Genomic DNA, 22,294 nt, shown 5'->3' with positions numbered 1-22,294 from the left:
CACTTCCTCCATGGAACATCACAGCTATAGCTCAGCAGTAGAGCAGCTGCCTTGCTTGCAGAGGGTCACTGGTTCAATCTCTGACATCTTTAAATAGGGCTGGGAGAGACTCCTGCCGGAAACTCTGGAGAGCCGCTGCCAGTCAGTGTGAACAATACTGAGCTAGATGCACCAGTGATCTGACTCGACATAAGGCGGTCTCCCCTGTTTCTGAGGCAGGTTACACGGAGTTCCCAGGGGCTCTTGACGCACTTTATGCATAAGTACCCGTAGTTCACATAAAAACACTCATAAACGCATGTGTGCTCGCACGTCTGTAATATTTGCGACTAGGAAAACGCCCGGCTGGAGGCCTGTCCGTCCGCAGCCTGGGAAGCGGCTAACGCCTCTCGTCTCGGGGACCCGGTTGGGACTCTGGCTGAAGACCCGAACCCCCAAAGACAGGGAAGGAAACGGGGTGTGGGCTTGGGGGCTGATGGCAGCAGCAGAGAAGGAAGATGAGCTGGGGAAAGGCGCCCGCCGTGCCCAGCTTGAGTCCTGGCCACGGCCGCATCCGCCGCAGGCAGCAGGGCCAGGCGCCGCTCGCTGGCCGCCAGCCGGGGGGAGGGGTCCGGCTCAGTGCGGTCGCGGCGGAGCCGGAGCTGCTTTCTGCTGCAAGACAGCAGCAGGCGCGGCCGGGGGCGGAAGTCCTTTGTTGCTGCAGCAGCGGGAAGAGGCGGCCGCCGCGCCGGGAGAACAGCGGAGGGGCCCTTCAAGCCCCTGCGCGGCGCTCTTCGATCTCCCCAACTCACCGGCCTAGGGTAAGTGGGGGTGCGGGGCCCGGCGGTGGCGGCACGCTTCCCCGGGCAGCGGCTGGATAGGACCAAGGGGAGAGCTTCTGTTGCGCGGCACCGGAGAGGAGAGCTGGGCGCTGCCACGATCCCGAGGCCTTCTGCCGTGGGGAGGCTGGGCGAAAGGGATGGGGGCGAAGCTCCCCGGGTAGGATCACGGAAGGGCAGGGCCCGACCGCCGCAGTTTCTGCGGCTTCGGAGGAAAAATGTGCTTGGGCGCTCAGCCCTGCGGCGTTTGGGGAGGTTGAGCACTGGGGAGCTTGCCCCACTCTGTGCGCAGCGGAGGGAACGGCGGCGCTTGCTGGGAAGCCAGTCCGCGCGGCCTGGTGGTGGGGCTTCCCGGTGGAGGCCTCGCGGGCTGCTTGGAGCCATGTGGCTCGCGCCCTGTGCCGCCATCGGCTCTCTGGCGGGAGAGGAAGGGACAGAAAGCCAAGGCGGCAGAGCGCCCCTTGTGGCACACCTCCCTTCTGTGCGCACCGCGTTGGCTGAAGTTGCGTCTGGAGATCGGGAGTGGCGAGTCCAACGAATCCAGGCAGTGCCTTTGCTTTGGAGTGTGGCCACGGCCAGTGCCTGTGGGTGGGCCAAAAAAGCTCTTTTAAGGAAGAAAGGACACGGGCGTTTTGTAAAGCGCTGTAACTCTCATCCAGAATCTTCCCCACTCCGGGGAATATGCATTGGCGCTCTCCGCAAGTCCCTCGGTTTGGGATACTCAGCTGGAGGGAGGGGGAAAGCACTCCTTGAACTACCTAACTCTCATGCTGCCCGAAACCGCCCTGTGATTTGATGTTGTATCTTTATAGGTACCTTTCAATGCCATCCCGCTCTCATTTTCTTCAAAATGCCCTTCTCTCCCGCGAAACCGACACGGTCAGGGCTTGCTAAGCCTTGCCAGTTTCAATGATACTTATTTAGGGTTGGTTTTGGTGTGGAAATTGAAATGTTGCTATGGCAACAGGGCAAGGAGAAAACCAGTCCCTTTGTTCCTTGGACCAGCAACAAGCAGTAGCCCCAGGAAAAGAGTGAGTGAGTGAGAGAAGTTTTCCCAGTTCTTGAATGTGATGAGGTTTCCCTTCAAGCATTGGGCATCTGCACACCCCAGCTGAGAGGGGTGATGAGAAAGGGCATTGGTAAAACCGACATGCTTCCATGCTCCCCACGTGCATGCTTTTGTACAGGGAGGCAAAGTTAAAGTGTATAAAATTAATATCTGTTTTCAAATGTCTGCAGCCTTTGAAGAAGTTGTGTTTGTGGAGGACTGAAAAAATGTGCTTCATTCTAGCCACACGGAAACTGCAGGAAATGTGATTGCCAGTCCACTTTTCTGCACGACCATTTTGAAAACCCGAGACAAGGGCAGTTAAGGCTGCATTTCTCCATTTCAGACATGCATGTTACTGGGGGGAGGCAAAGGTGTTTTCAGTGGCATTTGTGAGAGTGCGTTTGCATCCGTTGTGGGCATTCTGGAAAGGGCAGCTCTTCATCCAGGCTTGCTCTTATACTAAAGGATCATAGTTTAGTGGCAGAGTACATGCTCTGAATGCAGAAGGGCTCAGGTTCAATCAGTCCCTGGCATCTCCAGTTAAAAAAGAATTGGGGGAAGGGGAAGACCTCTGCCTGAAATCCTGGTGAGTTGCTGCCAGTCAGAGTAAACAATACTCAGCTAGATGGATAAATAGTCTGATCCGCCGTTAGGCGGCTTCCTGTGCTTGGTCTGCAATCTGGCAGCCCATCCATATATTTTTTCCTAGGCCCCTAGTTCAGAATTGTATTGCACTCACTTGGTCCTCTGTGGTGAGCAAGAATTTCCTTCAGGTGACCAGACAAGGGAGCTTTTGATCCTGAAACATGAGTAAACAGGTATTCATGCAGTTTGCCCTTAGTGATCTGGGCTGAACAAAGGGTGTGGGATTCTTCTCTGGATGTTGTGTTTTCGATTAAACACGCATGCTCTAGCCCACCAATTCCCAACATGATGTGCTCGGGTCAGGGGTGTAGTAGTCCAGGGTCTCTAGGGAGTCTTAGACCTCTTACTTTTTTGGGAGCAGGGTTCCAGCAGGGTAGCTATGTCTCCAGCCTCCTATGAGCCAATCAGCATGAAAGAGGAGTGTGTTAACCACTGAGAAGAATCTTTCTACATGGTTCCTTGTCTTTCCTGTTGATAGGAGCCAATCAGAGTGAAAGAAGGTGAGCCAGCCACTGAGAAGACTCTTCTCAGTAACTAACAAATTCTAACACACTCCTCTTGCATGCTGATTGGCTCCTAGGGACATTTATTGTTCTGAGAGAAGGTGTACATGGGAAGGGCAAAAGAGTGTGGAAATGACGACGAGAGCAAGCAAGGGAGTGAGGGGACGTGGCTATGAGGGGGCATGGCATGACTATCATGAAGGGATTCTGCTCTTCTGAATTTGTCACTACACTGCTGTCTAGGGTACAGTAGTGGGAAATGAGCAATAAACTGAAATATTATTTTTGGCCTAAAGAACCCATCAAGAGAAAAGGCTACTTCTGGTGTCTGCTTGATTTATTGCAATGACCTTGCTTCCGTTGAATTAGTAATTGCTGGAAGCAGGTAATTATTTTGTGTCAGTCCTGATTGGACCATTCCATAACTTCTCTCTTGGAGGAGGCTCTTTTTATGTCTCTGTATGAATTGCTGCCCTGAGCTTGAGTTCTTCCATACAGAAGACATATCCTGATCAGACTCACAAAACTACTTTACATTAAAGCAGACCATTGACTGCTTAGGGAAGAATCATAGCTGAGTGATAGAACCCGTGTCCTGCATGCATCCAGGTTCAATCTCTGGCATCTCTAAAGCATGAATAGCTGGTGATGGTAAAGACTTCTGTCTACTGGAGACTCTGGAAAGCTGCTGCCAGTCAGAGTCAACAGTGCTGGGCTAAAAGAACAACTTGTCTGACCTAGGGAGCAATACTAACTATGGGAGGGCAGCGTAATTTGCTCAGGTTTAATTTATTATTATTTATTTATCCATTAAATTTAAATCACACCATTCTTTCCAGAAGGAGCTGGAAGGAGCCCAGGGTGGGCAAACTAAAACACCAAAAGCACTTTAAAACATCCTAAAATCAAAAGACTTTAAAACATATTAAAAGAAAACTTCTTAAAAAGTTTTTTTTAAAGCTAAAAATATATTTAAAAGCAATTCCCACACAGATGCAGACTAGGATAAATTAAGCTGGCATAAAGTATGCCAGATCCTAACACTGTTCAGGAGCAAGGCTGTTGCCAACTCAGTGCATCCAAACCTGGCAAATGGAAAATAAACATTTAAAATAGAGTGTGACTTACACCACCCTTCCTGCCGGTGTAAGTTCCGCCATGTTGCCAGGTCATGGGACTGCACTGGACAGAGTTAGGATCCAATATAAGTATCCTCCTGCCTGGTCCCACCCCCAGAATGCCCCTTTTTTAAAATTTCCGCTGGCCTTAGCTAAGCCAGCCGAACTGAGAGCTGAGCCAGCGAGCATGTCTTTGGCTGAGCCAGGGTTTGGGACACACCGGCATAGCCCTGGCTGAGCTGGAGAGCTGCCAGATCCTGACTTGCTCATCTCAGTGGATCTTGGGTTTGGATTTCTCCTTTTGTTTCTAAAACAAAGATCTGTAGGCTTTCAGGATATTGCTTGGGGTTTGAGATGATTTTATCGTATAACGTACAATCCTTTGGTGGTGATATTTTGTTTGTTCAGAGGCTTTGTCTGTCAGTGCGTTTCTCTATGGTAGAGAGCGGGAACATGATTCAGCTGGTGGGTTGGATCCTTAGCCAGCTTTGGCAAAGGGGGGCAATCACCTGGCATCACAATGTTGTCAAGTGACCTGCTTTTCTTTGCTCATGCAGTTTGAAATCATACGGTGCAGCCAAAAGCCCAGCGCTTTGCAGGGGGGCTGACAATCAGCTGATTGTTGGGGCTTCTGCATCCCAGCACCTCTGCAAGCTGGACTTTGCAGGCATTGCTGATTAGTGGCACCTGCAAACCCTGCTTTCAGCAGGGAGCCATGTCTTTACCTCGGGTGTACGGCAGTGTGAGCATGGCTTGGCTTGACCAAAACAACCTGGCAGGTCAAATGGGGAAAGCCTAATTAGGCCCAAGGGCCAGAGGTCCCCCGCTGCTGCTTTGTGGAGAACCGTTTCTACCAAAATTATCCAACTTGTGTGTTTGCTTGTAGTATTCACTGTCCACCCATTCTGTTTAGAGCAGTAATGTAGTAGCAAATTCAGAAGTGCAGGGTCCATGATAGTCACAGCCATGCCCCCTCCCTCCTTTTTTGCTGCTCGGCTGAGAATATGATCGTTATGTTTTCTCCCACAGAGACGTCCCTAGAAGCCAATCAGCATGAAAGGGGAGAGTGTTAGCTACTGAGAAGAGTCTTCACAGTGGCTAACACACTCCTTTTTCATGCTAATTGGCTTGTAGGATGCTGGAGGCAGGGGGACCCTGCTCCCCAAAAATAATGGGTCTAAGACCCCCCCCCCCGAGACCCTGGACGACTACACCCCTTGTCTAGAGAAACATGTTATCAACAAAACCCTGAGCCCATATAGATGACCAAAGTACGTCAAGGCTCACTATTTCACCTTGGGGTATCTTGGTTGTCTGAATCATCCTGCCAAATAGTATTAGGACTCCAAACCAAGAGCAAAGAACTGAAGGATGTCAGACAAGAATTCAACATGGGCTTTTACCAAAGCCAGGGGACCCTTAGGGAGCCATCAAACCTGGTGATGCCTCCAGTCCTCTATAAAGGCTCCAGGCCAAATGTGCTCACTAATTGAGCAACAAGGAAACACGCTCTTGTTGAATACAAATTGCCCTTCTCCCGCCCATTTGCTGTGCCTGGCCCTATTTCTCAACAGAAGTGGAATCAGGTGTTGTGAGAAATATTAGAACCACGCTGCCTTCTACCGAGTCAGACCATGGGTTCATCTGGCTCAGTGTTGTGTACACTGACTGGCAGAGGCTTTCTATGGTTTGAGGCAGAAGTCTTTCCCCAGCTCTATGAGGAGATGCCAGAGATTGAACCTGGGACCTTTTTCATGCAAGGCAGCTGCTCTGTCACTGAGCAGTGGCCCTTCCCCAATATTATTAGACTCCCATGTGCAGATGAATGGTAAAATAAAACATGATGCTAACAAAGAAAAGTGTATCCCCTTTCAGGTGGATTTTTTCCAGTCACCTCACTATCGGGAGAACTAATCCTTGGTACGCACAAAGCAAAGGAAAGCCATATTGATCCATTTCAAAAGCCACAGTTGGGCTACAATTTTTATTTATTTATTTATTAAATTTCTATTTCCTGTCCTTCCTCTCAACCCAGGGTGGCAAACGCTTCTGTAATAACCCCCCCTACAATTAAAAAGAAAATAAAAACATTTTAATCATTATTTTTTATCGGACCATCCATGTGACAAAACAAAGGATCAGCTCTTGAATTCTCCAGAACTCTTTGTCAGGCTGGATGTTAACTATAGCAGGCAGGATCGAGAGAGAAAAGCTGGTTTGAAAATTCTGCATTTAAAAATCTGCATTTAGCCGCACTCCACTATCCTCCATCTTGAGTGTATTGTAGGAGAAGATAGCAGACTTGCAGTGCAATCCTTTCAGGGTGCATCCCATTCAGTTCTGTGGTTCCTATGCCCATGTCTAACAGGATTGCAGACCCAGTAGATATGCATGCATCAGTTTGCCCTGTTAATTGGGTTAGCTGTTCTTGGTGCTATGTAGGTTTCAGGTTGTGCTGGCATATGTCTTTGTCGCAGCATTTGTAGCGGCTGATCCCTCAGTTTGGTAGCCAATTCTCAACACTTTAAAATGCCTTTGGCAAGGTGAGTGTGATGCTGGGCTAGGAACACAGGAAGCTGCCTCACAGTGAGTCCATCCAGCTCAGTGTTATCTATCGCTTCAGTATTATCTGAAGAGCAGAGGCTGTTCAGCGTTTCAAGCACGGGTCTCTCCCAGCCCTACCTGGAGACACCAGGGATTGAACCTGGGTCCTTCTGCATGCAAAGCAGATACTCTACCACTGGGCTATGGTCCTTTCCCTTGCCGGATCAGAATAAAGGTCCATCTAATCTGGAATCATTTACCCTACAGTGGCTTACCAGGTGCCTCCAGGTAACTCTTAAAGAGGGCATGAAAGCAAGTCTCCTATAGTTGCCTACTTGTGTAGCAACTGGCATTCAGTGATATACTGCCTCTGAACATGGAGGTTCCGCAGTCCCCTTGACTCAGTCATTGATAGACTTCTCCATACATTTCTTTAATCCCCTTTCAAAGTTATCCAAGCCTGTGCCCATCACTACCTTACAGCCTTCACTATATTCCAGCAACCTAGGAACCTACACAAATTACTTGTGAGAACTCAGTTAAAAAACACGCAAAAAACTCCAGTAATAAATCCTGGTTCTCAGGACCTTGAATTTAGATTTCAAGAGTCTTCAATTGACGAGAGAGATGAAAAGATGACCTTTCCTTTGACAATCCATGAGCTGCGGTTTGCTTATTAAATAGTGAGTTATCTCACAGTTAGCAGAAATGCGGCCTTGATCACTGTTTGTGTGGAAAGGTGGGATACAAATGTAAAGTAAATAATAAAAATGGTGATTGTGAAATGGGGTCATTGCATGTGGTTGGATCATTCAGTTACTCTCAGTGCAAAAGGTGCAGCAGACTTTTCTCCCGTCAGAGGAGGCTGGCCCTGAATAGGGCCTTGCGCCAAAGCACAGGTCCCTCCAAGGGCAGGCAGTCCTCACTCTTTGACATGCCTAAAAATGCTGTTGGTTCCAGAGGGGACACGGACAGGGTGGAGGCTTTGGTCAAGATGCCCTAAACGGGTCCCCCTCCTCACTACTGTCATCACGTGCTCATTTTTCTTGGCCCCGTCTGCCCAGAGTGCGAGGGAGGTGAAGGATGCTGTTTGCATGTTTAGGAACATAGAAAATGGTCTTAAATTGAGCCAGACCATTAGCCCATCTAGCTCTGTATTGCCGAAACAATGACTAGCAGCAGCTTTCTAAGTTTTCAGACTGGATCATTCCCAGCCCTTACTGGAAATTGAATTGTCACCTTCTGCATGCAAAGCAGATGTTCTGCCACTGAGCTATGATGCTTGTGGAGAGGGCAGGTAATCGGGGAGTAACAGCAAGGTTGAGGAGTGAAGCCAGAGCTCTCCAGGGGTCTGCACTTGGGGCCCTGTTGAGGTGTGAGCCTCAGCAGATTCCCTCTGATGCCATCTATGCCTAAAGGTAAACCTTTTTTGTCTGCAAAAATGAAATAACTGTCCCTTTTAATCCAGAGACAGGTGGAGCTTAGCTATCAGCAGTTTGGGAACTGACTGCATTCATCTTGAAGCAATTGAATCCCTCCCTCCTTTTTTTGCAGAATTACTCGTGGCTTCATTTGCTCAAAAGGTTGTTAGTTGGCCTCTAACCAGTATTTATTTTATTTATTTTTTAGTCTTTTGGGGCAATGCAAGCCTGGGAAATCTCTCCAGTGATGTCTTAGAGCATTTGTCCAACCGAAGCCTTAATGCTTAGGGAATTGTGCAAATACCATGGCAGAAGTCCATTTTTTAAATAAAAAATTGTCTTCTTGCATAAGTGGGTGGATGGGAATGGAGGACGAGTTGCAGAAGCAGGAAGAGAGCGCAAGCCAGCACTGTTGATAAATAACTCGTGTGAAGATCACTTTCTGTCTCCCTGACAAGTTTCTCAGAGGAAGAATTCATTTCCCCTGAATACTTTCTCACCACATTTTGGGTTTGTGAGAGAGATGGTGCCTTAGTCTGTTGCTGCTCTGTTGAACTGTTGCAAACCGATATAGCCAGTGATGTCATGAGCAGCATGTGAACTGAAGCTGCCGCTGCTTAGGCAACCACTGCGGAAGAGAGAACAGGAGAAGCTGGGAATCTTCTTTGGCTTTCAGATGTCTCTGTTCGTTGCAGCATTCCACCATTATGGTCCTTCTCTCGTTTGTTGTTTAATTTCGGGTTGTTGGGGTTTTTGTGTGTGTTTTTAATGCATTAGCAGAAGCCTCGCATCCAAGGTTTGGGAAGAAATACCGCAGCTCTGCCCAGCTCAGTTATTAGTAGGATGTTGACAGATTGGAAAGGATGCAGAAGAGACCTGCAAGGATGACAACAAAGTTTAGGAAGCGAGTCAGATGAAGGAAAGCTGCGGGAACTGGGTACGTTGCTTGCTCAGATTGGGGAAGGGGCGTAGATCAGTGGAAGAGCACCTGCTTGGCATGTAGAAGGTCCCAGGTTCAATCCCTGGCATCTCCAGGTAGGGCTGGGAATTTCCCGTCTTGAGACTCTGGAGAGCTGCTGCCAGTCAGGGTAGGCAATACTGAGCTACATGGACCTGTGGTCTGAGTCGGTATAAGGCAGCTTCCCATGTTGCTGTGTGCTAAGTGATTCTGGGAATCACAACGGCACCTCTGGCCTAAGACATGTTGGCATTTTGCCCTCAGCCCTTCCCTTTCTCTCCTTGTGACACACTCGAGAGGTGGGAGGTTGCCCTTCAGGGGGTCTGAGGTGTGGTGGGGCAGAAGAGGCATGATGCAGGAGATTGTTTTTTTTAAAAAAAAGAATGTAAAATCAGCCATGAGGGAAAATAAAGTGGAATTGGAATAGGGCAGCAGCACTGAGGGGAGGCTGAAAGGGTATTTAACCCCTTTCTTTTCTGTCATATTCCTCGTCAAAATGCCTCACCATCCCCACCTGCTTTTAGGTCTGTTGTGGGGACAAGACAGACACAATACAGGAACCTGTGGGTTGTATTCAGCTAAATTTTTTGCTGTGCTTTTCGTTGTTTGTTTGTATATGTTTTTGTATTTTTATTATGATATATTGTATTTTATTTTGTTTGTTCACCGCCCTGAGAGCTATTTCGCTAAGGGCGGTATATAAATTGAAATAAATAAATAAATAAACCCTACTCAGAGTAGACCCATTGAAGTAATGGTCCTAAGTTAGTCATATCTATTAATTTAAATGGGTCTACTCTGAGTAGGACTGGCACAGAACACCACCCCATATACTGTGTGTATATATATATATATATATATGTATGTATGTATGTATGTATGTATGTATTCTCTTCCCCTCTTCCACATTGCAGGGCCAATAGCACTTTGGAGGAATAATTTAGATCAGGACAACTGTGTGTAAGGGAAGAGTTAAAGACATGTGCTCCCTAATGCCCTGATTCGGTTCAGTCCCTCCTCATCCTCGGCAGCTACTTTTAAACTGTCAGGAAATATGACCTTAGATCTTCTGTGTCACCTTTGGATCTCAAGGGCTGTGTTACAAATCAGAACATCTGTGATTTAACTCTGTCCTCTGCCATGAACTCATTACGTGGCCTTTAACAAGCTAGTCTCTCTCAACATCAGCCTCAAATTGTCCTCCCCCTCCCCTGCCATCTTCCTTCCTGGATCTCCAAGTATGGAGATATCCACAGTACCTTACAGGGTTATTTTAAAGATTTCAGCACAGCAACACATCTTTGCACTATATGAATTCTGTGTTATTCTGATCCTTAGACATAAGGGGGAGATCTAATGTGGGGACAGACTAGAGGGAATGTGTGTCCCCCACCCCCAAAGCAATGCACAGCTAAAGTAGAGTGTGATGTAGTAGTTGTGATCCACAGAGACCTGGGTTTGTTTCTCCGTTCAGCCATAAAGCTTTCTGGGTGTTCCCAGCCATTTACTATAAATACTATTATTTAATTAATGGTTCACCTTTTACATATGTCTCAAGGCAATTTACAGACATAGCATAAAAACTGCTGAAATCGTTTTAAAAACAGTTCCAGAAACAACTGAAGATTGAAGATCTATGGCAGAACTTGTCATCCAGCTGGAAAAACTTGATCAAAACGAAAATGTCTTCAGTTGTTTCCAGAAAGTACAGATGGTGGGCATCTGTCATATCTCAAAAGGAATGCTGTTGCACAGAACAGGGGCAACAATACTGAAAGCCCTGCTCTGATTTAACATTCAATCTTGCTTGGCCTAACCTACCTGACAGGGTTGTTGTGAGCATAAAAATAAATACCACCACCACCTGGTGGTATACTGTACTGAACAGGACAGGATACAAATACGATGCATAAATTTTAAAGCTCATGGCAGTGTTTCTTAGATGAGGGACAGCGTGGGACAAAATATTTATGCATCTCATGGAGAATACTCCTGTGAACAATTACAGCTCAGAATTTTCCAAAGTACAGATTGGAAACCACTGGTATTGCTAGAAAGACACAAGTGAGGTCAGTAATCTTTGACTGCAGTTAACTCAGGCTAGAGATAAAAGAGGTGTGAGGAGACAGCTGAACATGTAAGTAAGCCCCATTCAAATTCCCACTCAGCCGTGAAGCTCCCTTGAGTGGTCTTAGGCAACGCTTGTGAAAATAAAATGGGACAACGTCCATGAAAGCCTCCTTGACCTCTTTGGGGGAAGATTGGATTATGAATATTTGCAAACACATACACACACACAACTACAACCCAAACAGTATTTGCTACCCACTAGAAGCAAGTTAGGTTTAAAGATCTCCATCATATTTTATAAAATTGAACACCAATGGTACACTTCTGTATTCAATAGGATGGTGACAAGTTCTTCCATATGCTGAGCTATTATTGACATGTAAGCAAGCTCCTAAAGAACCACTTGCCTAGTTTCCTTGAGAGGAAAGCTTTTATAAACTGGATGAATGCTGGGGTATGCATTTGTTTCTTTAGAAAGCTGCCTTACACTGAGTCAGACCATTGGTCCATCTAGCTCATTATTGTGTACGCTGACTGGCAGCAGCTCTCCAGAGTTTCAAGCAGGGGTCTTTCCCAGCCCCTCCTAGAGATCTCATTGGGAATTGAACCAGGGACCTTCTGCATGCAAAGCAGATGCTCTACCACTGAGCTACGGCTCTTCCTCTTTGTTTCAGGCCATCAATGTGTCATAAAAACATTTGCGACATAAAGCCCCGTCTAGAAGCACCCATAGTGGCACGATGACTGGTCCACCATATTCTATGTTGGAAACATTGGGCTGTTTTTAATTAACTTGTTGCACTAGCAGAAGCCAGCGCAAGGATTCCAGCTAGCGCAATGGGACTTCTCTCCTCCCCGGAGCATTGGGAAAGCACCCAGAACAGCACACAGGAGGAGGGGCAGATCATTCTGTCCAGCAAGGAGAAATGTGTGTGCTGATGGAACAATCTCTTTAGCACAACCCATTCATTACACCTTTGCAATTCCTGTCCCTATCTTTTCATTCCCCTTGTTAGTATTAGTTATTGCTGGCATCTTGAGGTTGTTTTGCTAGTGTATTTTTTAAACTCTGTACTTTAATTCCTTTTGTAAATCACCTGGATACTGTTTTTGCATTAGGTGACAAATAAATAACAATGATGATAATAAAACATGACTAACATAGACAAGCTATTAAGCTCTGTGGATCTATTCTCAGGCATCATATAAGGCTCTCTGCTCAGCGCTGTTTTGCAACAAACAACTTCTCTTTCATGATTAGAAATACAGCATATTTGCTGTAACTCTGTCCCATGTTTGGCAGCAAGCCTGGCTATTTTTGGATACTGTGAAGACATCACATCATGGTACCGCAGAGCTTCAGTCTTTCAATAACGAACTCCTTGCATGTTTGTTGCACAGAGCTTGGGTTAAGGAAATGTGAAAGTTGGCAAATGATCTCCATAGCAAAGAGGCAGGCCAAGGACCACGATACAGAAGTAAAGCTGCCCATTCTCCCAATCATGATTACAAGATTAGGAACACTCCACCAGGCTTATTCTCTTTCCCTTTCCCTCCCCCCAGCAAATTCACTTTTTTCTTCCGTTTCAGAGGTAATCGGAGTTAATATTACAAGTGCCCTGATCTTAACTCTCAGCAACTCAAACCCAGTTCTGCTTATGGCTACAAATGTGTGTTTAGATAACCATGATTAGTGTTGTGACTGGCTAACCACAATTAGCTCTGAAAGGGGAAGACAGGGAGGAAAAGGAGAGGGGAGCAGAACATGGTCCTGAGAACATGGGGTGGGGGAGCAAGCTTCTTGGGCACTCCTGATTTATTTGCTATGGTTAGGGATTGGGAAATGTTATGGGTGGTATTCAGTGCTGGTCCTATTCAGAGTAAACCCAGTGAAGTTAATAAACACGACTAACTTAGGTTCATTAATTTCAGTGGCTCTATTCTGAGTAGGACTGTTCAATACAACCCTATGTCTGTACTGGGGTCATTATCTAGTAGTTAAAACCTGTGTTTCCACCAAGTGAAAAGATACCTGTTTCCAGGTAGCAATCAATCAGGGAGCCTAGCTGAACAAGTTCACATGGCTAACATTTGACAATTAGCCCTGGAGACAATTGACTCCCAAGGTGTTATTACTTTATTTATATTTAAAAATCCCATCCTTTAGTAGAAAAGTACTCTCAGGGTGGCATTACAATAACAGTGAATTTAAGCAATAAAACAGTAATCACAATAAAAATAAAACAGCAGAGGAAGAATAAAGCAGGGCAGCATCAACAAGGGCAGGTTAAAAATAACACAGCTGGCATTTTAAAAGGCCTGGAAAAATTAAAAGGTCTTTCCCTGCTGCCAAAGAGACATCAGAGTAGGTGCCAGGCAGGCTTCCCTGGGGAAATGATTGCATCAATGGGGAGCCACAGATGAGGTGCCACCCACCTAACTTCCAAAAGTGGGGGTGTGACATCCTTCCCCGCCTGTGACCACTAGTGATGTCTTACCACTGTCAGGCCCACCTTATGATGTGCAGCCCACCTCTGGTCACCCCCAGTCAGGAATGTCAGGTTTATTTTTACCTTTCACCACACTAACACCGATCTCAAAAGATCCCCCTGCTAGGCCACACTACCCAACACTCTGTATCCCTTATAGCCTATAGAATGTGCCTTAGTCTCTGCCTGGCTATCTCAATACCTTGTGTCTATGGGTATAGGTAATTCCCAAACCCCCCTGCAGCCTCTTGCCTCTGAAGCTTACAGCTCTGGGTTTCTCTGTGGTACTGGATACAATATCTTTTCCTCCACCACTGCCACCATTCAGTACAATTACTGTTCAGCCTTGGTTACTCTGCCATCCCCCCTGGATTGTGTATCCCAGCTGAAGAATCAGGATTTTAGTAAACCAAGAAATATTTATTAAGCATTAGAAATAAGATTACTTAAGACTTTGTTGACAAACATATGGTTTCATATATGTTCTCTTATGTACTTTACTTCTTAATAATTGCCTCAGAACTCCTATTTCACTCTCTCAACAGCCACCTTATACTCTCCACATCAACCTCTCCAACACACCACCACAACACCACCACCACAACACCACCACCACAACACCACCACCACGATTCAGCTGTCATCCTCTCATTTATACTTCCAGCCATTCCAATGCTCAGCCAATCATCCAGCATTCTACAGCCCATGTACTCCCCCTCCTCATTCACTCCACTTACCATATCTCTTATATTATACCAGCACTTACCATATTTACATTACAAATCAGGAACATCACATTTCCCCTCCCCCCTTAAAATAACAGCAAAGTATTACTCCTGATCCAGGACTAATACGCTGCGTTAATTATTAATGAGTCCCTCAGGGGTAAAGTGTCCTTTCATACCCACGTCTGGGTCACGTGACTGCTGTCCCGGCTACCTGGCTTAAAAGTCCATCAGCCAATACATTGTCCTTACCTTTTATAAAAACGAAGGCCACCTGGTATTCCTGTAATGCCCAGGACCACCTCTGCAACGTGGTGTTATTGTTCCTCATTGTCTCTAACCACAGCAATGCGCGATGATCCGTTACAACTGTGAATCTTCATCCCCACACGTATGGGCGCAACTTGCTCAGCCCCCACACGACTGCTAGGCATTCCTTCTGTACTGATGAATAGTTCTTCTCCCGTGATGTCAGCTTACGACTTAGATATGCCACCGGATGTCTGGTGCCTTCCCTCTCCTGCATCAAGCAATAAAACAGCAATCACAATAAAAATAAAACAGCAGAGGAAGAATAAAGCAGAGCGGCATCAACAAGGGCAGGTTAAAAATAACACAGCTGGCATTTTAAAAGGCCTGGAAAAATTAAAAGGTCTTTGCCTGCTGCCAAAGAGACATCAGAGTAGGTGCCAGGCAGGCTTCCCTGGGGAAATGATTGCATCAATGGGGAGCCACAAATGAGGTGCCACCCACCTAACTTCCAAAAATGGGGGCTTCCAGGGAAAGGCCTCTGGTGAAAATCTGAATGAGTTTTAAATAAGCTCCCAGATTGCAAGCAAGGCTCGCTGTCACCACTGATCAGCTGATCAGCACTGACCAGCAAGCCCGGCTGGATTTAATCTGGTTCCTCCAAACAGACTTCAAAATGGCTCCCTGTAACTGCCGGTCTCATGCTGTCTTTAGCAAACTGTTTCTAATATGCCTAAACACAGACATTATGCTTTAAAATAATTTCTGTATGGTCAAACAGGCACAGAAAATTTAATAACCATAAATGAGACACAGATTCATTTTCACTATAGCCCCAAACAAGGGACAGTAGTGGAATAAATGTATAGTGGGAATGTGGCCTTAAATCAACAAGAAAAAGGACTGATTTCAGGCTGAGCCATTTTGTGGTGGTGCCCATGACATTTTCTCAGGTTTCAAAATATGCCCCCAGGTCCAAAAAGATTCCAGACCTATGTGTAACTATACGTGTAGCCAAATCTTGTCTGTTGAGACTTCTTAAGGAGACAGCCAGAGAAAATGTGAGATTGTAGGTAAACTTGTCAGGCCCAGTACCAGTGGGGGGCCAGGTTGGGTCTAGGCTGAGGGCCCCTGCAGGTCCCTCCTTGCGATGGGAGGATGGAGCGGATCGTGGAGTGGGAGTTCCCAGGCATCTCCCCCAGGACCGCATCTTACCTACCTGTTAGTGGCAGTGTTCCTAAGGGGTTGATGCCCCACTGCCATCTTGGATGGTGGGCATGTGCACACAGTGTGCGAGGCATGCACACTGACACTGGAGGTAGGTGTGGCACACATGCCTATTTAAACTCCACGCCACCTGTACTGAGAGGTGGTATTGGGGTGTACAGTGGTGCAGGCCCAGGGTGGGCCGTTGACCAAGGGCACAGACATACCTGGCACCGGCCCTGAAACCTGCAAGAAAGCAGGAGCCCCTGGACATTTTTGTTGTGTTATAATGTGCCAGATTTCCCTCTCCCAACTCATTGGGAAGGTTTGTTTACTTATTTATTTATAAAAATACTTGTGTACCGTTATTTAGTTAAAAACATCAAAGAGGTTTACAACATGTTAAAACAAACAATAACTACAGAATAAAAACATTCAAAATACAATAAAAACAAAGGTCAGCTGTTGAATCATGAGAAACAATTGAGAGGGAAAGGTGGCCAGCAGCACCTGCTTCCCTATGAGCCTGAATACATACTCCTGCTTCTGAGTGGATCTATCTGTTCTATACACTTAAAGCAGCATCATACCACTTTAAACAGCCATGGATTCCCCCAAAGAAGCCTGGAATCCTTAGTTTGCTAAGAGTGTTTAGAGTTGATAGGAGACCCCTATTCCTCTCACAGAGCCAGAGTTCCCAAAATGGTTCAACAATCAGTCCCTCTTACCAGGGAACTCTGGGAATGGTAGTTCTATGAGGGGAATAGGGGCATCCTAACAATAACAATCGGAACAAATCTCAACAGGCAGAGCTTGGCAGTGCATGGATACTTTTCACTTTATTTATTTTTAGCATGGGTGCCTGCAACATCTTAAATCACACTGATTTCACTGAAGTTTATTTCTGTCTAGGCATCCTAAGATTGCAGTTGTAATATTTTAGTCCCCGCCCTCATCATCCTGGGGTATTTTTATCTATTTATCTGACATTTATCTCCCACCTTCCTGTCATGGAACCCAAGGCAGCATACAACTGGTTCCCGTGCAGATCCAGGCGTGCTGCAGCTTCGTACCTTCAGATGATACCCTGCAACTATACCCTGGATAGAGACAGCAGTGCCAGTGAGTCCGCCCACGTCCACCCCTGATTCTCTGAGGTCTCCTGTACCTCTCATATGGCTCAAGAAGCATATGTGTTAAAAAGGTGGTAGCACTCACCCCTGGCAAGCGTGGTAATTGGTTTGTGCAGGGATAGCCAACATGGTGTCCTCTAGATGTTGCTGGACCAAAACTCCAATCACTCTAGACCATTTGCCATGCTGGCTGAGGCTGATGGGAGATGGAGTCCACCATGTTGGCCAGCCCTGGGTTAGATCATGTGGTAGTGGGGCCCTGCATATTTCAATTCTCAAAACAAAGCTGATAGCTGTATTTTGTCTTTCTCTCCCTACCTCCCTTTTCTTTCTGTTTACACAGGGCTGTGATTCAAGCACAAGATGGCCAGGACCAGCCACAGTAATTATGTCCTTCAGCAGCTCAACAACCAAAGAGAGTGGGGATTTCTCTGCGATTGCTGTATTGCAATTGACGACATCTACTTCCAGGCACACAAAGCAGTCCTGGCTGCCTGCAGCTCTTACTTTAGGATGTTTTTCATGAGCCAGCAGCACAGCACTGCACAGCTGAACCTCAGCAACATGAAGATTACAGCCGAGTGCTTTGATCTCATTTTGCAGTTTATGTATTTAGGGAAAATCATGACAGCCCCAGCCAATTTTGAGCAGTTTAAAGTGGCCATGAACTCTCTGCAGCTCTATAATGTGCCAGAATGTCTAGAAGACATACAAGATACAAACTACTCAGGTCTACAGTGTTCCTCTTCCGCTTCCAGCACCCAAAATAGCAAAATGGTCTTTGGCGTGCGGATGTATGAAGAGACACTGGCTCGAAGCAGGAGTGAAGCAAACAGGTGTGGCACAGAGCCGCCAAGTTCAACGGTAAGCACATCCCAGAGTAGAGAGATCAACGATGAAGCTTTGCCGCTCAACAGCGTGTCTGAGCAACCTCTGGAGAGCTGCAAAAGGAGTGCCATGCCCAAGCTCTCTAGCACCAAAGACCGAGTGTCTAACTCACGGCGCTTTGGGAGGAGTTTCACCTGTGACGGCTGCGGTTTCAGTTTCAGTTGTGAGCGGCTATTAGATGAGCACATCATTTCATGCACTAATAGGCATTCATATCAGAATGCTAGGTATTACGGGACTGAAAAGAAAGAGGGTGGTGAGAGTGACTCCAGTATTAAGATGTCATCTCCCCAGTTGGACAGATACAAAAGAGAGGCTAGCCAAATGACAGATGGGTCTTCATCCCCAGCACTGAATGTAACAAGTGGAAAAGGTGGCACTGTCTCATCAGAACCATTGGGCAAAGAGCGAAGTCGAGCCACCAAGAGGAAAAGGATAATTGTGAAGATGGAGCCGGATGATCACCCTGCTGACGACATGAAAGAGTTTAACATTATCAAGGTGACTGATGGCAACGATTCCACCGACAACGATGAGCTGGACGACGATGACCCGGTTTACAGGTACTACATTGAGGAAGAGGTCAATGAAAACAGGAGTGTTCGAAAAGCTTTCTTAAAACCCCATATACCTACTGATAATGAGGCTAGGAAATATTTTAGAAGTGCCAGGACCCTTAACAACAAAGTCAGTGCCATTGAGGAGGGCACAGAAAACGCATCCTGTGAACTGTGCGGGTTGACAATCACCGAAGAAGACCTCTCTTCTCATTACTTGTCCAAGCACATAGAAAATATATGCGCATGCGGGAAATGTGGTCAGATATTGGTCAAAGGGCGTCAGTTGCAGGATCATGCACAGACCTGTGGAGAGCCCCAAGACCTAACTACCAACAGCTTAAGGAATGTGGAGGAAAAAAATGACTTGGAAGAGAGCCCTGAGGAACAGTCTGAAATCCAAGAGATGATGTATGTGGAGATGCTAGATGAGTTTGGGGACAGCCATTTTCAGATGAACAGTCTTCCGAAAAAACAACTCTACAGGGATTCAGCTTGTCCTTTCCGCTGCCCTAACTGTGGCCTGCGTTTTGAAACAGAAAATTTGGTGGTTGAACACATGTCCAGCTGCCTGGACCAAGATCTGTTCAAGAATGCCATTATTGAAGAAAATGAAAAGGATCATCGACGCAAGCATTTCTGCAATCTTTGTGGGAAAGGCTTTTATCAGCGTTGTCACTTACGGGAACACTATACAGTGCACACCAAGGAAAAACAGTTTGTTTGTCAGACATGTGGGAAGCAGTTCCTAAGAGAACGTCAGCTGCGTCTTCACAATGACATGCACAAAGGCATGGCCAGGTATGTCTGCTCCATTTGTGACCAAGGAAACTTCCGAAAACATGATCATGTCCGGCACATGATATCCCACCTATCAGCTGGAGAGACAATATGCCAGGTCTGCTTTCAGATTTTCCCAAATAATGAACAACTTGAGCAGCACATGGATGTTCACCTGTACACATGCGGTGTCTGTGGTGCCAAATTTAATCTGAGGAAAGATATGAGGTCTCACTATAATGCCAAACATTTGAAAAGAACATGAATACCTATGCTTGTTGACAAAAACTAAAAACAAAAGGAACACCAAAGCAAAGGAAACAATCGTGCATAAAAGAAATTAAATGACCTGGTTTAAATTTTATTTTTTTTTAAAGAATCTTTAAATCACATGCTTCTTCATTTAGGCTGCAGTCCTGTACCCACTTACCTGGAAGTAAGTCCCAGTGAATTTAATGGGACTTTCTTCTGAGAGTTATGGGATTGCACTGTTAGGGTATTAACGTTCATAAAAAGCACCAAATGATTGCATTTCTACTCTTGCCTCATGTTAGTTTCTGTTTCTAATTTTTTCCTTCCTGCTTTCTTAAGTAGATGAATCAAATCTTATTCTTAAACTCTAGATTTTAAAAGCACACTGTAGTATTACCTGAATTACTGTCTTCTATTAAACAGCTTCTCGGTTCCATCAACATAGGATGTCTGCATTTATATTTCCATGTTTCCCCCCTTCATATCAACATCTAGTTTGCATAGTGCAGGGAAATGCCAAATTGTATGTGCAGGCATTGGATAATGGCAAGAAATAATCACTGGCCGCACCCCAACACAGAGCTTAGGCATGCTTAGGCCTATTGAAATCAATGGGCTGTGTGGATTGTAGCCACTGGGTTTATGACTTTTATTCTACCTATTGGCCATCACTGACATCTTGTTTGCTGTTTGAATCTCATGATGTATAGCACTTTGGTGAATTTAATTAATTTTGTAATGCTGTTTTGGGATGAAATGACAGAGAACACTGCACATCTAAGGGAATTCCCTGCGACCCAGCCATTTTCTAGTTGTTGTTATTAATAACCTGATATTGAGATATTCTGCAACTGAAAAATTGTGATGTTGCAGCACAAGCACATTGTAAGATACATAGAGTATAATCTAAAGCAGTCTTTCCCAACCTAGTACCACTAGATGCTTTAGGCTACAACTCCCACCACTCTGCAGATTGCATAGCAAATGGTTAGGGATGGTGGACATTTGCAGTCTAACAATATCTGGGGTGCACCAGGTTGGGAAAGGCTGGTCTAAATAAAGGGGGAGAACTTAAGTAACTTTGCAATCAAAGGAACTTTGGCACACATTCACAGTACAAGCCAAGCCTATGTCTACTCAGAAGTAAGCCCCACTGAGTTCAGTGGGGCTTATTCCTAGGTAAGTGTGTACAGGACTGCAGTCTTAATCACATCCCATTTATTTGTATAGGTTGTGGAGCCTCAGGCCACATCTACACCATTCATTTATAGCATTATACCACTCACAGTACTCTTAACAAACTATAGTTCCCAGGATTCTTTGGGGGAAGCCATGAATATTTAGTCATGATTTCCCCCAAAGAATCCTGGAAACTGTGATTTTTTTTAAAGGTACTGACTTGTTAGGGGACCCCTCTTCCCCTTACAGATACAATTCTCAAAGTGGTGTAACAATCAATCCCTCTTTCCAAGGATGTCTGGAAATTGTAGCTCTTTGAGGGGAATAGGGGTTTCATTCTAAGTAAAATGCAGCTTCAACTAAGTATGAATATGATTGCGTTATCCTTTTTCTGAATTTTTAAAATTAATTTTGATTAATAACATTCTCCTCCCAGGCTGAGGGAAGACATTGCCATTTACTTTGCTTATTCATCCTTATAATCTATAATCCTAGGATCTTGGATTCAAGTCACACCTCTGCCACCTCACAGCCTCAGTTCTCCTCATCTGACAAGACTAATATTAAGAAGCTATATTGTAGTTTGGTTGAATAAAATAATGATTATGAAGCACTTTGCACATTTAAAAAGAACTGTAGCAATGTATTTCCAGAGAGGTAGCCGTGTTAGGCTCTTGCAACCAGAAACAATCAAAATGTCTTGTGGCATCTTAAAGCCACACCAAATTATTATGGCGAAATTATTATTTCACAGGTCAAGTCCACCTTATCAGATGCAGAAGTGAAATCTTAGTTGGCAGATATATAAAGGAGAAAACTGTACGGTGCTAGTTGAATGGCAGTGAGATGCAAACTTTGCCGTCAGTGATAATTAGAGCTTAAATATATGCTAAATAGGCACACCTTTAATCTTTTATAGTAGCTACTGTGGAAGCAGTAGCTAATCTGCCACAGTTTAACCCATATGTTTGATACGTAAACTCAGGTTCTGATACCAGAAATGAGCTGGGCTGGGAGAAAAATGTGTACAGGAGGGGTGGGAAGGAACAGTTTCTTCTTATAAACGGTGTTTCTTCCTGGATGACAAGAGGTCTCCAAGCGGGCAGTGTAGCTCCCCCTACAGCTCAGAGACAGGAAATGCTTCAGCAAATACTTTTGCTCCTCCCCTCTTGTTGAGGCTCAGTTCGTTTCTTGGAAAAGCTTTAGAGATCAGCCTTAACAGAAAACTCAAGGATCAAACACAGTACATGAAAAAGAGAACACTCATCCCTACAACAAACGTGTTAGGAACAAAACGTGTTAGGAATAAGGTCAACTGACCATCGACAGAGTAGAAAGGAGTCATGACACTCTGATTCAGTCCCAGCCACCGGAAAATCAATCAATCCAGAGACTCAGAAATACTGTAAGGGTGGGCCTTGGAGACCTCTTGTCATCCATGAAGAAACACCGTTTACGGTAAGAACAAACCGTTCCTTCTCTCATGGATGACAGAGGTCTCCAAGCGGGACGTACTAAAGCTGCAGACCTAGGGTGGGACAATGGTAGGCCCAGAGGAGGATAAGACCTGTTGCAGAATTCTGGCCAAATGACACCACCACCAAAGTGTGTAGATCAATTTTGGAGTGCCTGGTGAAGGTACTGGGAGCGGCCACGTCACTGCTTTACAGATTTCTAGTATCGGAACATTTGTGAAAGAACCGCTGAT

The 22,294-nt window shown here is 45.6% G+C and overlaps 1 protein-coding gene and 1 long non-coding RNA gene across 7 annotated transcripts in view; one reads left to right on the top strand and one right to left on the bottom strand.

Annotated features, from left to right (window-relative positions):
* The first annotated feature begins 329 nt into the window (after positions 1–329).
* On the top strand, positions 330–20,950 carry ZBTB1 (zinc finger and BTB domain containing 1). Of its 3 annotated transcripts, none has more exons than XM_061612352.1 (3): positions 330–800; positions 8,881–9,037; positions 17,274–20,950. In XM_061612352.1, exon 3 carries the CDS (start codon positions 17,294–17,296, stop codon positions 19,418–19,420), a length of 2,127 nt encoding a protein of 708 aa, XP_061468336.1. In that variant the 5' UTR covers positions 330–800; positions 8,881–9,037; positions 17,274–17,293; the 3' UTR covers positions 19,421–20,950. The 3 variants fall into 3 exon arrangements, with proteins under 3 accessions (XP_061468336.1, XP_061468337.1, XP_061468335.1); XM_061612353.1 differs by having other exon boundaries at positions 8,878–9,037; XM_061612351.1 differs by lacking the exon at positions 8,881–9,037.
* The window catches only part of LOC133377746 (uncharacterized), a 35,725-nt gene continuing 19,547 nt past the window's right edge, over positions 6,117–22,294 (bottom strand). For all 4 annotated transcript variants that reach the window (XR_009760788.1, XR_009760787.1, XR_009760786.1 and 1 more), the window contains 2 exons: positions 14,595–14,862; positions 6,117–8,976 (listed from right to left, as the gene is read on the bottom strand). This is a non-coding gene — a long non-coding RNA (uncharacterized LOC133377746). The remainder of the gene's footprint in view (positions 8,977–14,594; positions 14,863–22,294) is intronic.

The sequence above is a fragment of the Rhineura floridana genome, chromosome 2 (genome assembly GCF_030035675.1).
Source record: "Rhineura floridana isolate rRhiFlo1 chromosome 2, rRhiFlo1.hap2, whole genome shotgun sequence".
Lineage (NCBI taxonomy): Eukaryota > Metazoa > Chordata > Lepidosauria > Squamata > Rhineuridae > Rhineura > Rhineura floridana.
The sequence above is the reverse complement of the archived record's forward strand: the minus strand, read 5'-3'. Positions and strand labels throughout refer to the sequence as shown.

Excerpts from the sequence above, each read along its gene's own strand:
- ZBTB1 (XM_061612351.1), top strand. The coding sequence starts at position 17,294 with ATGGCCAGGACCAGCCACAGTAATTATGTCCTTCAGCAGCTCAACAAC.